Source organism: Rousettus aegyptiacus, unplaced genomic scaffold (assembly GCF_014176215.1).
Source record: "Rousettus aegyptiacus isolate mRouAeg1 unplaced genomic scaffold, mRouAeg1.p scaffold_m13_p_4, whole genome shotgun sequence".
Taxonomy (NCBI): domain Eukaryota; kingdom Metazoa; phylum Chordata; class Mammalia; order Chiroptera; family Pteropodidae; genus Rousettus; species Rousettus aegyptiacus.
This window is the reverse complement of record NW_023416307.1, coordinates 40,269,840-40,287,322: the sequence shown is the minus strand read 5'-3', so window position 1 is coordinate 40,287,322 and position 17,483 is coordinate 40,269,840. Positions and strand designations below refer to the sequence as shown.

The 17,483-nt window shown below is 36.6% G+C and overlaps 1 protein-coding gene across 6 annotated transcripts in view; it reads left to right on the top strand.

Moving 5' to 3' along the window:
- The window catches only part of MCF2L2 (MCF.2 cell line derived transforming sequence-like 2), a 193,092-nt gene that overhangs the window by 17,791 nt on the left and 157,818 nt on the right, over positions 1-17,483 (top strand). For all 6 annotated transcript variants that reach the window (XM_016138001.2, XM_036218821.1, XM_036218820.1 and 3 more), the window contains 2 exons: positions 9,536-9,619; positions 17,338-17,452. In XM_016138001.2, coding sequence (XP_015993487.2) covers positions 9,536-9,619; positions 17,338-17,452 — 199 coding nt within the window. The remainder of the gene's footprint in view (positions 1-9,535; positions 9,620-17,337; positions 17,453-17,483) is intronic.

The following is a 17,483-nucleotide window of genomic DNA, read 5'->3' as shown; positions in this document are numbered from 1 at the left end:
TTGAATTCAGATATAAATTATTGCCCTAGTTTTCCTACAGTTAAATCATAAGAGCATTCCAGTTTTGTTAGTAGTGAGGAGAGGAAGTAATTTGAAAGAAGAATATGATGAATTTCTGAATCCTAAACTGACATTACATATACTATTTTCTTTTTTTCCCACTCTTGAAGATTATGAAAGTTTCACTTACAGGCTTTTGCTGTCAATCATTTTATTCTATCTGTGACTCAAGACAGCAAAGAAAGTTTGGGTATCTTTATGCAAGTTTTAGGAGTGTCCGAGTGGCCTTTCTGGCATTTTGACAATCGTATATTTTTTGGATGCTGTCAGTAGACTTCTTGGCATAATACTAATTTCTTGGGATTAAAGGAATGAAACTCCAGAGGTGACATGCTGATTGAAATATGTGTTACCCAAGACCCATATTTTATTTTATTGTTGGAGGTCAGGGAAAATTGGCACTTGAAGGTTTGCTTTTCATTGACTACCCGTCCCCCCGCCCCCACCTTTTTTCTTCTTTAAAAACAAAACAGCTGAACTCAGACACAGATAATATGAAGGTTACCAGAAGGAGAAGGAGTCGGGGGAGAATGAAGAGGGTAAAGGGAATAAAATATATAGAGAAAGAGGGAGACTAGACTACAGGCGGCGAGCACACTATGCAATATACACATGATGTATTATAGAATTATACACTTGAAACTTCTATAATGTTATTAAGCAGTGTCACCCCAATAAATTTAATTTAAAGATAAATAAAATTAAAAAAGAACAAAATGTATTTAAGATATTACTTTAAATGAATGTATGTCTGTAAGTTAGGGTAATACCAACTACTGCAACCCTCAAATTTTAGTATATTAATACACTCCAGTACACTGTCTCTGGTCAAAGGACCATTTTCCTCAGAGTATTTCAGAGACCTTGCCCGCTTCTGTCTTGTGGGTCTGCCACCTTCTAGCTTCAGAGTTGTCACTTTGCAGCTCATAGGAGGGCAAAGAGACAATGGTAAAGATCCACCTATTTCTTATGTACCCCAGCTCAGAAGTAACACATCATTTCTGCTCATTTGCCATTGGCATTTGCTAGTCACATGGCCATAACTGTTGATAGGGATGGGGGTGACTGGGAGATTGAGTCCCTGGTTAAGGAGTCATCTTCCCGTGTTAATGCTACTGTATGAAAGAGGAACTGTGAATTTTTGGTGGGCTCTTCAAGACGCTTAATCACATCTACAAAGACCCTTTATTCCAAATAAGGCAATGTTTGCAAGTACTGGGATTAGGAAATGGCTATATGTTTTTTGGGTGGCGGGGGGGGGGGCACCATTCAGACCATTATACATATTTATTATTAATTTGTAAGGACTCTCTAGGAAAATAGCCTTTTTTCATTCACATGGGCTAAAAATATCCCAGTTGTCTTTTGAGTTTGTTCAAGGTATGTGTGCCCTGCTAAAGTAGATTTTAAATTAGTTGACTTTATTAGTCTTTTCTTATTGGGAATTCTATCATATTTTGAAAGGCTGTTATAATTACAGCATTATAATTTTATGTATTAAATGTTCTCCCATATTTTCTTCTAGCATTTTTGTGTTTATATTATTTAATCTGGCCAGAGATTATTTTTGATTCAAGAAGCGAAATATGGGCACAACTTAAACATTTTGACAATAATAAAATACCCTTACATAGCACCTACCATATACCAGAAATTTTAAGTTCTCCAGCTATATTACTCAGTTCTTAAAACAACCGTACCAAGAGCATATATTATAATTTCCCTTATATTCGGATCAGGAAATTAAGGCGCAGGGAAGTTAAGCAAACTTGCTTGAGGTCACTGCTGTAAGTGGCAGAGCCAGGATTTGAACCTACCCATTGTGGCACCAGAGGTCAGGCTCTTAATCACTGCACTTGATATCCTGGTATGGCCAACAGATTGACTCAACACTATTTCTTGAGTAATCTCCCGCTACCCCCATTTGAAATGCCACTTTTATCATATACTACATTCCAATTTATATTTTGGTCTAATTCTAATCTCTGTTCTGCTCCTGAGTCCTTCCAAGCTCATGACAAGTTCTATCAAATTTACGTCATAGTGAAAGAGGTAGCATGACATCAGCGGGGAATTTCATGAGAATTTCAAGGCAAACCACCAGTACGTGGCAATAACATGGGTGTTTGAGAAAGATCTATTGTGATATGTTTGTGATCATAACTCAAAGGATTGAATAGTAAACTCAATTGGTTTCTATTTGAATTAAATCTATTATATCCAAACTGCTTCCACATGTTATTTTAACTTAATTAAATTAGATATGTATGTAAAGCATATAGCACAGCATGCAGTAGGTAGTAAGTGCTTAATAAATGGTAATATTAATCCTCACAAAAACCCTCTAAAGAGATATTATTATTATCATTCCCATTTTATAGAGGCAGAACCTGAAGATGCAGGCGCTGGTCAGGGGCAGAGCTGAGATGCAAGTCTAGTTCTTTTCATTCTGCTTCCATAGTATCTGAATGAATGAATTAATTGAGAGAGGAAAGAAGGAATGTTTGGCCAGAGCCTCCGGGGCTTTTTCTTAAACAGAAGTAAAATTGTTTATCCATCGTATTGCTAAAGCATATAAAATCCTACCATTTGGATTCCTTTGTGTTGATATTTTTTCCTCTAAGGAGTTTTAGAAAGAAATGAAAGTGTAGAAACTCTTGGAAGAAGAAGGCCATGTTCAATGATCATTAGTCATATCGAGTCTTCTCGTCTCCTCATGTTATACCATATTACCTTGTCTTACCTAAGACATTGCTTCCAGCTGATAGATTTGACTAAATCCGGGGCTGGGAGTAGGCTAAGAATAATAGGCTGTAAGCATTAAGGGGCCCACACTGAGTATCGGGGTAGGGCTTGAAGTGTGCTGGAAAGAGAGGTAAGCAGGAGCTCAAGCCAGGGATGGCTTGTTTCCCAGGGTGCTGACTTCAAAAAAAAAAAAAAAACATGGAAGGAGATTTTAGGCCAAAAATTACACCATGTAGGCCTGTTTCAAGAATACTTTGAATACACATAGATGATGATTTTTATTGCATTTTCCCTGAGCTGCATTTTCATAAGCAACAGGAAAGGACCAAGAATAGTCTAAGGCCTTGGAATCAATGTGTGTTTGATTTTCTGTTGCATTAGTAGCATCTGGAGAGCATGTTAGAAATGCCCCGCCCCACGCCTACTGAACCATAATCTGCATTTTAAAACCCAAGTGATTTAAATATCCATTATAATTTGAGGAGCACTGCTCTGGGGGAGTGTTGATTAAACTGCTGGTTGGGGCACTTTTGAAATCTAGTTCTAAAACATGAGAGCTTTATGGCAAGGAGGGGTTAGGAATTTTCAGAGATTTTTAAAATTTCCTCCAGGGCCTTGATTGCTTTTTATCAGAATACCCCAGGCAACAGAACTCATTTCACCTCTCCTGGAGTTCTGAAGGGCTACAAGAGAATGTCATCTCCAGCTTCGTTGCTAAGGAAACCCTCTGCAAAGAAACTTCCACCTCTGCAGTAGTGCTTGTCTCATATGGGGACAATGTGAAATGCCAGAGCAGAAATTAAGAGGCTTGAAAAAAAATGTATCAACATTGTCTGTAATGAACGAAAAGGAAGAAAAGAGATTTGTGTGTGTATTCAAAACCAGAAATCCTTATGCCTAGTTAATATTTACTCAGTTCTCAAAGCAATTTTAAGTAGGCCTTTGCAGAGCCTGGGTCAAGAGTACAAATGGAGGCCCACATGCCACAGTTAAATAAAATATTCCACCTTGACAAACATGCTCTCATAAGAACAAAATTAAAATATGTAAAGCTATAGTTTTCATATAACTAAAAATAGAAAATAGCAAAGATGACTAAATTAAATTATTGCTTGTGTCTGACTGTTATGTTAATTAGCTAGTGAAATGGATGAGTAATAAAGATATCCATAATCCATATATCATTAATTAACCCATAAAATATTTTTTCTTCTCTTCATCTTAGGAAAAGCACCAAATTGTTATAATTGAGATTTTCACATAATTTGAGCTCTTGGGAGCAGCGATCTGAAGTAAATGTGATCTAAGTAAAATGTGATTGTGTTTAAGGAGTTCAAAATTTGAATGTTTGCATAATGAATTGGAAGGGAAAAAAGTAAGAACATTGATGTTTAGTAGTACTGGACATGATATTGTATCTGGACATGGTCATTATATAAGAATCTACAGCATTTGTGCCATGTGAGAGGAAGGATTCAACAAGTTAATTAATTTGTTTTTTCTTTTAACTAAGCACTTCCATTGCTTGAATCTTCACCATTCAAATCCTCCCAAGACTCAGAAGCAGTGTTTGTCCCTGATACCACCAGTGGCACAGCCCGTAAACCATCCTAGCATTTGGATACAGTCGCCTTTTTTTTTGAGGACATAGACCAAGAGATGTCAAGAAGTAGTCCCATGGGGACCCAGTGGTGTTAAGAGAGTGGATGTTTAGAACTACAGTGTGCCTTGCTAGCACTGAGGCTTGGATCATGACTGATAGAGGCACCCATGTGGTCTTTAACTCATAAATTTATGGGGAGGAGGGTTGTGATATGTGGAGTTCTCACAAGTGTGGAGTTAGGGGCAAGGGTCACAAGAAAACTTCCTGGGGTGATGGAAATGTTCCATATTTTGATTTGTTAGATGGCTATATCAGTGTATGTAGTTGTCAAAATTCATCAAACTGTACGCATAATATTTGTGCATTGAACTGCATGTAAATTGTACATCAATAAAGTCCTGTTAGCATAAAAAAATAAAAGCTACCAGAGCATACTTTTCTCTATGTAAGTTATAAGGTGTAACCACAGCATGAGCCCATCACTCTAACATAACTATTTCATGTGTTCTTTTTTCATGTGCCTGCACATATATACACAAATACACCACATGCTTTCTTCTTTCTTTTTTTACCTGGCCATGATCATACTATACATAAGATTCTTATGTCCTTGATATTATATCTTAAATCTTTCTCTGTAGACATAGTCTTCATAATTATGCAGATGGTCCTTGACTTGATTTAATGGTTCTTTGATTATAAGACAGTCATTTTATGAAGCCAGCATTACTCTGATACCAAAACTAGATAAAGACATTACAAAAAAAGAAGATTACAGGCCAATATCCTTGATGAATATAGATGCAAAAGTTCTCAACAAAATATTAGCAAACCAGATTCAACAATACATTAAAAAAAGTACACACCACGACTAAGTGAGATTCATCCCAGGGATGCAAGGATGGTTCAACATCTGTAAATTAATTAATGTACTACATCACATTAACAAAATAAAGGATAAAAATCATATGATCATCTCAATAGGTGCAGAAAAAGCATTTCGAACAATTCAACATCCTTTTATGATACAATTCTTAACAAAGTGGATATAGAAGAAACATATTTCAACATAATAAAGGCTATATGTGACAAACCCACTGCTAATGTCATACTCAATAGTGAAAAGCCTTTCCTCTAAGATCAGGAACAAGACAAGGATGTCCAAATCGCCACTTCTATTCAAATTCTAGTCACGGTAATCAGACAAGACAAAGAAATAAAAGGCATCCAAACTGGAAAGTAAGAAATACAACTGATTATTGCAGATGACATGATACTCTATATAGAAAGCCTTAAAGGTGGAAGGGAGGGATAAAATAGAAAGCCTTAAAGACAACACCAGAAAACTAATTTATTAGAACTAACAAATGACTTCAGTAATGTTGCAGGATACAGAATCAATAAACAGAAACCTGTTGCATTACTATACACAAATAATGAACGATCAGAAGAAATAAAGAAAACAATCCCATTTATAGTTACATCAAAAGAGTATAAAATACCTATGAATAAATTTAACCAAAGATATGAAAGACCTGTGCTCTGAAAACTGTAAGACATTGAAGAAGATACAGATAAGGTCTATGAAAGCATATATATTGTTTATGGTTTGGAAGGATTAATATTATTAAAATGTCCTTACTGCCTAAAGTAATATGCAGATTCAGTGCAATCGCTATTAAAATACCAAAGACACTTTTCTCAGAACTAGAACAACTAATCCTAAAATTTATATAGAATCACAAAAGACCTTGAATAGCAAAACAATTCTTGAGAAAGAACAAAGTGGGAGATAGCACACTCCCAGATTTCAAACTCTACTACAAAGCTACAGTAATCAAAACAGTAAGGTACAGGCATAAAAACAGACACATAGATCCATGGAACAGAATAAAGAGCCCAGAAATAAACCCATGCCTATATGGTCAGTTTATCTACGACAAAGTAGGCAAGAATATACACTATGGTAAAAAGACAGTCACTTTAGTAAGTGGTGTAGGCAAACTGGACAGATACATGTAAAAAAATGAAATTGGACTACTTTCTTATACCATACACAAAAATAAACTCAAAATGGATTAAAGACTTAAATGTTAGACCTGAAACCATTAAATTCCTAGAAGAAAGCATAGGCAGTATACTCTTTGACATCGCTTTTAGCAATATCTTTTTTGATATATCTCCTTGAGCAAGGGAAACAAAAGAAAAAAATAAACGGGACTACATCAAACTAAAAGGTTTTTGCACAGCATGGGAAACCATCAACAAAATGAAAAGACAACTTATTGAATGGAAGAAGATTTTCGTAAATTATACATCTGATAAGGGGTTAATACCCAAAATATACTACTTAACACCAAAAAAACAAACAATCTAATTAAAAATGAGCAGAGGACCTCAATAAATATTTCTCCCAGACATGAAAAGATGTTCAACGTCACTTACTAGGGAGTTGCAAATCAAAACCACAATGAGCTATCACCTTGTATCTATCAGAATGGCTATTATCAATAAATCAACAAATAATGAATGTTGGCAAAGATGTGGAGAACAGGGAACCCCTGTGTACTGTTAGTGAGATTGTAAATTGGTGCAGCCACTATGGAAAACAGCATGGAAATTCCTCAAAAATTAAAAATACAGCTGCCACGTGATCTAGCAATTCCACTTCTGGGTGTTTATCTGAAGAAAATAAAAACACTAATTTGAAAAGATATATGCACTCCCATGTTCATTGCAGCCAAGATATGGAAGCAACATAGATGTCCATCAACAGATGAATGAATCAATAAAATGTGATATATACATATACAATAGAATATTATTCAGCAGTAAAAAAGAATGAAATCTTGCCATTTGCGACAACATAGATGGACCTAGAGGGTATCATGTTAAGTGAAGTGAGTCAGACAAAGAAAGACATATGTATGAACTCACATGTGGAATCTACAAAAAACAAATGAATAAATAAAACAAAAACAGACTCATAAGTATAGAGAACAAGAGGATGGTTGCCAAACCAGGGCGGGGGTGGGCTTAAGGAAAAAAATGAGATGGGTGTGTATAGCATAAGAAATAGAGTCAATAATATTGCAGTCACCTTGTACAATGGCAGATGGTTACTAGGCAGCATAATGATCATTTTATTAGATATATTACTGTTGGTTAACTATATTGTATACCTGAAACTAATATCATAATGTATATTAACTATATTTTAATAAAACAATAAAATTTAAAAAATGAGATGATGCAAGGGATAATTGGCTTATTCACTTCTGTTATCCCTTTAACCTCTTACATCTTTAATTTGAAATGCTTAATTTAAAGCACACCTCAAATATTGAGGTACAGTAACGATAAATTGCATCTTATAATCTTGGTTTTTCTATGGAGTCATTGTCTCTTAAATGTGCTCCCTCAGGCATGAAAAAATAATAATCTAGCTCTATTTTTGAATATGCCTCTTTCCTAGACTACTGGGGGATTATATTCTGAAAAACTCTTCAGTTACATAACTCCTTTTTCTGCTTAAATTCTCTATGTTGTTATCCAATTGTAATTTACATATTATGGAAAATTTGAAATATATGTAAAAGAATTGTAATGGACCCATCAACCGCTTCAACTATTATCTACATTTTCTCAATCTGGTTTCGTCTCCCCTTCTCCCTGTACATTTTTGTCAGAGAGGACTGCTGGAATATTTTTAAACAGATCTCAGACTTCTTAAAATTTTATTGTTAAATACTTTGTGTATCTCACAGAGAAGGCCTTTCCTTTTTATAAAGTATAACAACAGTACCATTACTGCACACATAAAATTAATAGCAATGCAGGAGTTCTTTGAATTTTTAGGAGCTCCGGCCTGAGTTTACTCCCTTTCCTCCAGGAAAAAAAAAGAAAAAAGAAAAAAGGTAGAATCACCAAGAAGGGTTTTAAGGTTTAAGTTGACACTTGTCCAATCCTTTATACAACTTTCAGAAAATAAATATGGGAAAGACCTGTCCAGAGAAATGGATATAACCAGCATTTACTAAGCACCTACTGTGTACGTCTCCATATGCATCATCTCCTTTAACCTTCTCACCAAAGCTGAGAAGCTTACCAAATACAACCTCTGATTGGTCTACATTAGAGTATCATGACATTATCCTGACTTCATGCTGAATCAATAGGCAGTTCCTACTTAGCATTAGTGTACAGACTCGTTGATCTGTGCCTTAATCTACCAGATGTTTAACTATAGAAATAATAACCAGTTCATTCTTTGAGATTCCCTGAGTAAATGAGGATAATAATATTTTAGGCAGAGAGAGCATGAAAATGTCTTTCTCTTCCCAGCCCAGGCTAAGGCATTCCACTTAGTCTTCCCCTCTCTCTAATCCCCCTTCCCCATATGGGTAGAATGCAAATCATAGGGCTTATAAATCACTTGTTAGGGTAAGAGGACATTTGTAGATTTGTGCTTGAAATATTTGGATTTTTGTCTTGGATGTCTGTAACCATTTGTTTAGTAAGCAGCATCTTTAAATAGCAAAATAAAGAATTGCCTCCTTAAACATACTTGGCAGTGGGAAGAGGCCCCTTAAAGTATTCTGGAAGGAAAAAAAAAATAGGCGAATAAAGAAGGAGACAAAAGGAAGGAAGTGAGGGAAAGAGGGACATGAAAATCAAAGAACATTCATAAATCCAGATTGATTTTATGATCTAGCTTAAGATGAACTTATGTGGTAACTTAAATAGTTTGTGTTTTAAATGTCCTGCAGACCCAAAAATGTAAGCGGTAACCTTAATACTTGCCTTGGCAATGAGACCGTCCCAGACGGTTTACTGTGAAGCTACAGAGGCTTAAACTTTAGGGGCCCCTCCTTGCATTAACCTCACCCAAAAGCTCAGGAGAAGCTCTAGAAATATGTTCCTGTTCTCATGTATATAAGCTTCAAACCACTGAAAATCTAGATCCATGCATGTATCTCAAGAATAGAGTTCTCAAGAGAATAATGTGTCTATAACCATACCTTGATAAGTCCCACATTTCCCTAATAGTAGAGCTTTCCTTTCTTCCTTTCTATTTTTTTTTGTAATTTGCAAGAATCTAACCTAATTTGTTTTTCATTTGTACAGATGAAATTATGCAGCAGGAAATCAGGCCCTTGTTGGCAGTGGATATAATTGAACAACTTCACAGGCAATTTGCCATTCTTTCAGGTAAGGGGCAAATTCATTTGCATTTCTAGATTTTGTTGTGGGGTCCAGCTGGGAGAGCCCAGCCTCCTGAATCTTGATGAACATTATACTCAAGTCTCATTCACCCCTTAAACCTCACCTAGGACTAAAATGAACTGGGAACTATTCAGCTGAAATGGGGTAGGATCTCATAGATGGCATTCTTTTTGCAATTCTGTTTGCAATTCTGGGTGCAATTTGTTGTTTCTCAAGGGAGTACATTTCTTCAAGGTCGTGAAAGAACAGAGCCGAAAAGATTTTTAGGAAGAAAAAATAAATAACTAGTGACATCAGCTATCACCAGGATGTTCTTCTAATGTTCTTGTTATCTGTTCTTCTAAGATACAACCTTTAGAGAGTCTTGGTTTTAAGGGTTAATGAACATTGCTGAGGTTATTTGTTCTCTGAGAGATTTGTCTTTTATTCTGTTTTTAAGGACCTAATTATAACAACATTGTTTTGCATAAGGCATTTGATTGGGAATAAAGAGAGGCTAATGATATGCTAGAAATTTTCTGAGCCTGGGCACAACCTTGAGCAGTTGTCATTCCTAGACTACTATTCTTATTTATTTAGCGAAGGGTGACATGACTTTAATTACTGAAACTGGAGGTACCTACCAAACCCTAAATTATAGTTAGCTTAAACTTGGAAGCATGAGATAGTGAGATTAGATGTATTTAGCACACATCACAGAGGAATAAGGTGATAAGTCACTCTTTATCTTTTATATCTCTTCTGAAAAATGCAACAATGCCATCTTAGTTACATCACAGAGAATATGTAGTTGGTATGAATTATTTTACTCTACAACATGGGATGTAAAAAAAGTCACATTTCTTTTCTTTCTCTGAATTATATTTAATTTGCTCTAAACTCCTTATTCTACTGAGTTTAAGGGAAATTTAATCTCTATTATTTGGATACCTCTTCCCATCCCAGAGTTGTGTCCTAGGTGGTGACATCTTACATAATCCAGAACATCTGAGAAATTCTCTGGAATTCACCACATTAGTCAATGCTCGTATAGTCACTGAAAGCTCTGTAAGTACAAAGTCCCCATTTTTCTTATTTCTGCCTGCGTTGCCAGTGCTTGGAACAGAGCCCGAAACATAATAGGTGCTGAGTTTTAAATTGTTCAAGTCCTCCTGGTCTCTCCTGTGAGGTCAGTGGATGCCTTGCTTTCTGCATCCTCAGTCTAGGTACCACAGTGTTGGCTCTGGCAGGAGTGCCCCACCAACCTCTTAAAGGTGCAGTCTCAGAGCTTCTCACAGCGAGCCTATGATTGTCCAAAACGAAAAGCAGGATGGGGACTCTCTCTGGGTTTCTAGCAACTGCAGCTGTGGCTCTGCACCATGGAAGGCCCCAAGGCCGACATGCATCAGGTCTGGAATGGATGATGGGGTGGGGCAAGGCGGATTCCTACAGCTTTATAGCAAAGCTCTAATGCCTCGGTATATTAGTATATAATTACACAATGAGCATATAATGAATATATAATTTATCTCTTTGTTGGAGTTCTCTACATTTCCCAAAAGTTTATTGAGCGTCTTTATAACCAGTGTTTTGAACTCTGCATCTGTTGGATTAATTGACTCCATTATATCTTGATCTCTGTTTTGTTCTGTCATATGGTTTCTGCTTCTTTGTCTTCCCATTTTGGCTGCCTTTCTGTGTCTGTTTCTGTGTACTAAGCAAAGCTCCTAAGTCTCCTGGTCTTATTAGTGTGTCAAGATTCAGCAATATGTGCTTATAGTTGCCTCAAAAGGCCACATCAGAAACCGAAAGCAGCTGGCTCCAGTGTGAGTCTAGACGCTACTCTGCAAAGAGCACCTGACTCGCTGAGAATATACCTGGATGTGGTTTGGGTGGGGCCACTAGTTGGGCGAGGTGGGGTTTCAGAGAATCATCTGGGCGGAGCGACCTCTGTGACCCAGTTTGATGATATCACAGCTATGGCAGGGCTGTGTCTGGCGGACTGGTAGTGGGGAGGGATCAACAGGGAACAATGGATTCCGCTGACACTTCTGTACCCAACGAGTCTCGCTTAGGCCCTCACTCCGACAATATCTCCCTGTAAGTCCTTGGTGCCCCCTACGCGAAGCGGATCAGGCACTGGTGCTCAGCGAGAGCAGGTCCCTCACTGCGAAAATCCACTCACAGACGCTGCCGCAGCCTCTGTCTCACTCAGCTGCTCAGGACCAGGCAGCCCTGCGTCCTCACCCCATCCTACCTTCTGCTATTACAGGGTGATTTCTTGCATTTCTCCATAGTTATGTGGCTTATTCATCTAGATCCAAGGTGATTTTTCCTTGCTGCTGCTCCTTATTTCCTTTACAACTTCGATTTGGTCGCCAGAGGGATGAACAGAGCCTCTTTCATCTATGCCATTTTTTTCTCCTCCTTTCTTTATTTTTTAATAGTCATTCTCCCCTTTGGAATCATAGTCTGGATGCCTCTCCCCCATCCCCACCTTTAATCCTCTTAGAAATAATTAATAATGAAGGCAAAATACTCTTAGTCTTGTAGGGTCCCTAACATTCCACCCATATGCTAGTGGAGCCCAGGGTTGGCAGTGGTGGAGTTCCCTAAGGTGAATGCGGAGTTCTCACCAAGGAAGTGAGCAGAGTCAAAACACATATCTCAATCAGAGATGGAGATAGTAACAAGCCGCCTGGGAAATAAAAACCAATGGAAGAAAGTCTAGAGCAGTGCTATTTAATAGAAATATAAAGTGACCCACATATGTACTTTTAAATTTTTTAGTAGCCACATTAGAAAAGCAGAAAGAAACACATGAAATAATTTTAGTAATGTTTTATTTAACCCACTATATCTAAAATATTCAACCTGTCATCAATATTCAAAATTATTGGTGAGATACTTTACATTTTTTTGTACTAAGTTTTGGAAATCTAGTTTGTATTTTACACTTACAGCACATCTCAGTTTGTACTGGTCACATTTCAAATGCTCAGCAGCCACATGTGTCTTGTGGCTATTGTGTTGGACAGTGTAGGCTATAGAAATGGTACTCAATGGACCAAATTCCTCCTTAATGTACGAAATGATTTATATTGCCCCTCACCATCCTGAAATGAAATTTATACATATTGTAACCTGTAACAAATAGACTTTGAAATGTATAGTGACTCAAACAAACGCAATAGAAATTCAGATCTTACTCTTGGAACAGTCCAGCACATATGTTTCTGGTCAGCAGATGACTCTTCTTCATGAAAAGGTTCACTAATGGAGGGTCCTTTCACTTTGTGGCTCTTATTACTGTTATCCATTTTGTGGCCTTTTCATTATCTGCATCCAGAAAGCAGACAGGAAAGTAGAACATACTGCTTCTTTAAAGCCTCAGTTCAGCAACAGCACAAATTACATTCCATTGACTTGAACTTGATGCACTTAACAGCAAGGGAAGCTGGGAAATGTAGTTAGCTGTGTGTCCACAGAGGGTGAACACTCACCCCTATACTTACTCATATACTTACAAAAATTTTTTTAATGAAATGTAAAGGAGAACTGTCATGTAAAGGAGAAGTAAAAGGAAAGTAAACATAATAAAATAATATATATTTCAATATGTATTTCTAGCTACACCAGAAAAAATAATGAAATTGTCAGGTGCTTCCCCATACGTGTGACAGGTGCAAGTGCAGGGGTGGTGTTATGAGTTATCGGACACCCTGAGTGGCCTTCCCATAGAGATTTTCCAAAATAGTGAACAATTGTCGATAAAGTTCTGAACAACGTAAAGTATTATCTTCCCTTAGTTTATAGGGTACTTGCATTCCTGGAAAATTCAGTATCTATTGAAACTGTTTACAAATACTTTATGATTTGTGACAACACGGGTGGAACCCAGGGTCATTATGCTAGGTGAAATAAGTCGGAGAAAAACACTTTAAGATCTCTCATAGGTGAACTCTAAAAAAAAAAAAAGAGAGAGCTCATAGAAACGGAACAGATTTGATGGTTGCCAGAAGTGGTGGTGGAGGTGGGAGAAATGGGTGACGGCGATCAAAAGGTACAAACTTTCAGTTAGTTTTAAGATAAGTAAGTTCTGGGGATGTAATGTATAGCATGGTGACTGGGGTTAATGCTATATTTCATATGTGAAAATTGCTAAGAGAATAAATCTTAAAAGTTCTCACCACAAAAAAAAAAGTTTGTAACTATATGAGGTAGTGCATGTTAACTGAACATTGTGGTGATTGTTTCACAATATATACATGTATCAAATTATGGTGTTGTACACCTAAAGCTAATACAATGTCATATATCAATTATATCTCAATAAAACTAGAAAAATATTTTAAGAGCTTGGTGATTTTGTGTAAAACAGAGTTAGAGTCTAGAATCAGATCAAAATAGATGGATTTTTCACTTACATTGTGTAGGATGTGTGACAATTCTTGATTATGTAGGACAGATTATTTAGTATCCCAGTCCCTGAGATTTCCAAAATGTCTACCAGGGAGAGTGGCTGGCATTTATCTAGCTAAAATCAGTTCTTTTGGGGAAAGAGAAAAGGCAAATAGATACTAAAAGGCAAATGGCAGTAACTGCCTCATTCTCTTTCCTGTTGTTGATCTTCACCATCTTCCTATAGGATTTCCCAGCATTCCAAATTCTCTATATGATGAATTCTTCATGTCATTTGATGAACAGATAAAAATTATACTAGGAGGAGTGAAGTTTATTTAGGTAATCATTTTACTTAGTTCCAGTAGTTTGGTTTTATCTTTCTTGAATGAGGCTTCTTTGACCCTTTCTTCCTTGTGCATTTCCATGTTTCTTCACAAGGTGGCACTGAATACCTTGTGGGTTGGCAATGTCTGTCCCGAGGCTCAGCTTTGTGTCTTTGGTGCTTCTGCCTCTTAAGACTAAAGTTCAACAGCAGGTGGTGTCCCCAATTAGCCTTGAGGCAGGGAAGAGTAGGGCCTCTCTAGTGCTGAGTATGAATGTTAACCAAGATACGAGAAAACTCCACCTACCTTTCTCCATTTAGGTGTGAGTAGCTTTAATTTATACTTAACGATAAGAGGTAAAATCATTAAATTGTGTAATCATATTGTAAGGAATATTTCAGGGTGTTTTGGTTCCTTGAAATGTTTTAGCCATTCTCTTGGCAAATATTGGTGATGCAACTAATATAGTGTTTTAATGCATCTAAATTTAGCCTTACAAGAGATGCAGATTCTCTTAATTTAGGTTTCTCTGAAACTTCCTTATGGTCGTGAAACTGAAAAGAGGAAGGATATTAGGTAAAAGCTGAATGTGTCTGATATAAAATGTTTCAGTCAACGTAAAGAGGTAGCCCAGTTTCCTTGTCAAAACTTGGTATCTTTTTTTTAAAACTTTCAGCATACAGGATTAGTAAAGAGAAACTTTCTGGAGAATAACTAGTCATCCAGACAAATCTCACAGTTTCATACCTTCCTGACTGGTCTTTGAGAACCAAATACTTGCAAAAATAATACTCACAAAAGACTTATGTAGAAAAACCACAGTGCTGACTTACTCTTTACATGGTACAAATAGTCATGTTTGTTCAATAGCACATTCTCTCCCTTGAAACAAATTTATATGGAAAGTTAGAATGTGAGCGGAAGATGCTTAGCAGATATGCACTAAGAATGGCAGAATGGGTTGGATGATCTTGATGGTGATGTCATCAGATAGACTGCCTGCCTTTGCTTCTCTTTTCTGTAATTTATTCATAGATTCCACACCCATATTCGTCATACAGTCTTTACTAACCACACCCTACACTGATACCTCTTTTGTTAGATATGTGAAATACATGTAATCATTTATAGTAATTGGCTTTACTTGGTAGTCATCATTCCTCTTAGCATAGTTCTCCTCCACAGGCATCACCTGGAAGATGCTCTCAGCGTGTCAGTTCATATACCATTGTTCCCCAATGACTTCGGTTCTTGGTGCCTCAGTATCTCAGTAATTTTTTCATAGCCCTTCTTGGCCAAAATCAATACCTTATGGTTAAAACATCTTAATAAATCTATAAATCCTAACAATGGAATAGCCATTTGAAAAAATAAATACACATAAGTTGAAAGAAAAAGTAATATTCAAATCTCACTCTTTTTTAAAAAAGTTTGTTTATTATGGTGACATTGATTAATGAAATCCAGTAAGTTTCAAGTGTACAATTCAACAGTAAGTCATATATATTTTGCATTGTATATTTACTGCCCATAGTTAGATTTCTTTCTGTCATCACATATTTAACCCCTTTTACCCATCTACCTCCCCCCTACCCACTACTACTCTGGTAACCAGTAGTCTGTTGTCTATGTCCATGAGTCTCTGTTTGTTTGTTGCTTTTAGGTTTATATCCAACATAAAAGTGATATCATGTGGTTTTCAACTTTTTCTGTCTGGCTTATTTCACTTAGCATGATTATCTCAAGGTCGATCCATGTTGTCACAAATGGCAGTATTTCATCTCTTCTAATAGCTGAGTAATATTCCATCGTATGTGTGTACCACATCTTCTTTATCCAATCACCTATCGTAGGACACTTTGGTTAAATTTTACTCTTAGGTAACTACGGTTATTGCAAACCTTAGAATCAGACTAGATGTCACCAACCTCATTTCCTGCTCTACACTGATTTTCATACTGCCCTTGCTTTTACTTGAGCAGCCACCAAAAACCCACCTTCACAAAGACGCAATGCTATTCTAAAGAATATAGTGCAATTAATGCTGAAAGTGTGAACTACCTCAAGCTAGTAGTATGCCTGGAGTCTAACAGATGCCAACTATTGCTGTTTTCCTCAAAAATTTAAAATATTCATGGTGCTTCTGTGAGTTCACTGTGGTTTTCTGGCTACTGACACACGGTTTGGGAACTGTGGGGATAGAACTTAGTCATCTAGCAAAGAGGTTGGGAAGTAGAATCTAATTTAATCTGGTGGCCTCTATTCCAATGACTTAAATATTTAAATATTAATTTTACATTTTTACTCACTGGAATGTCTTATATTTCTGTTTATAAGTTAATGAAGGGCGGCTGATTATGCCTCTTTATAATAATAATAACTGTCACCATTTATTGAGCACATAATATGTAATAAGCACTCTGCTAAGGTGTTTTTCATATGTTCTCACTTAATCCTTACAATATCTTTTGAGGTAGTTACAAGTAGTATTAACATATATATTATTCATGTATATTATACATATAAATATATAAACTCGTATTTAAGTTAAGTATCTTGCCTAAAATCACATAGAAATTAAATGGCAAAGCAGGATTTGAACCAGGTTGTCTGATTTTAGAGCTGACTCTCTTAACCACCATGCTATTTTAGCTTTGATATTTACGGACTACAAAAATGAAGAGAAATATTATATATTCGTTTTGGCATTATTTACTACCTATGCTAAAATAATCAGATCAATATTACCTTTTATACAGGAACTATCTTCAAAGGATTAAAAAGTTGAATTCTCACAACATCACTGAGCAAATCAGAGAGACTTAATTAAAAATGGTTCAGTGTCAACCTTTCCACATTCCACTGTGAAATAATATATATTGAAAAGGGGGAGGCCAATACACATCTCCCAACTTGATATTAGTCAGACTCCTTTACCTGCAGATGTGTGACGTGAAAACATTTTGCTGTTATCTTGACTACTCATTTTTCTTGCAGGAGGTCGAGGGAAAGATGGGGCCCCCATTATTACTTTTCCAGAGTTTGTGGGATTCAAACACATCCCAGATGAAGACTTCCTGAATGTCATGACCTACCTGACTAGTGTTCCCAGGTGAGCTGAACACAGCATTCTGCTACCTTCC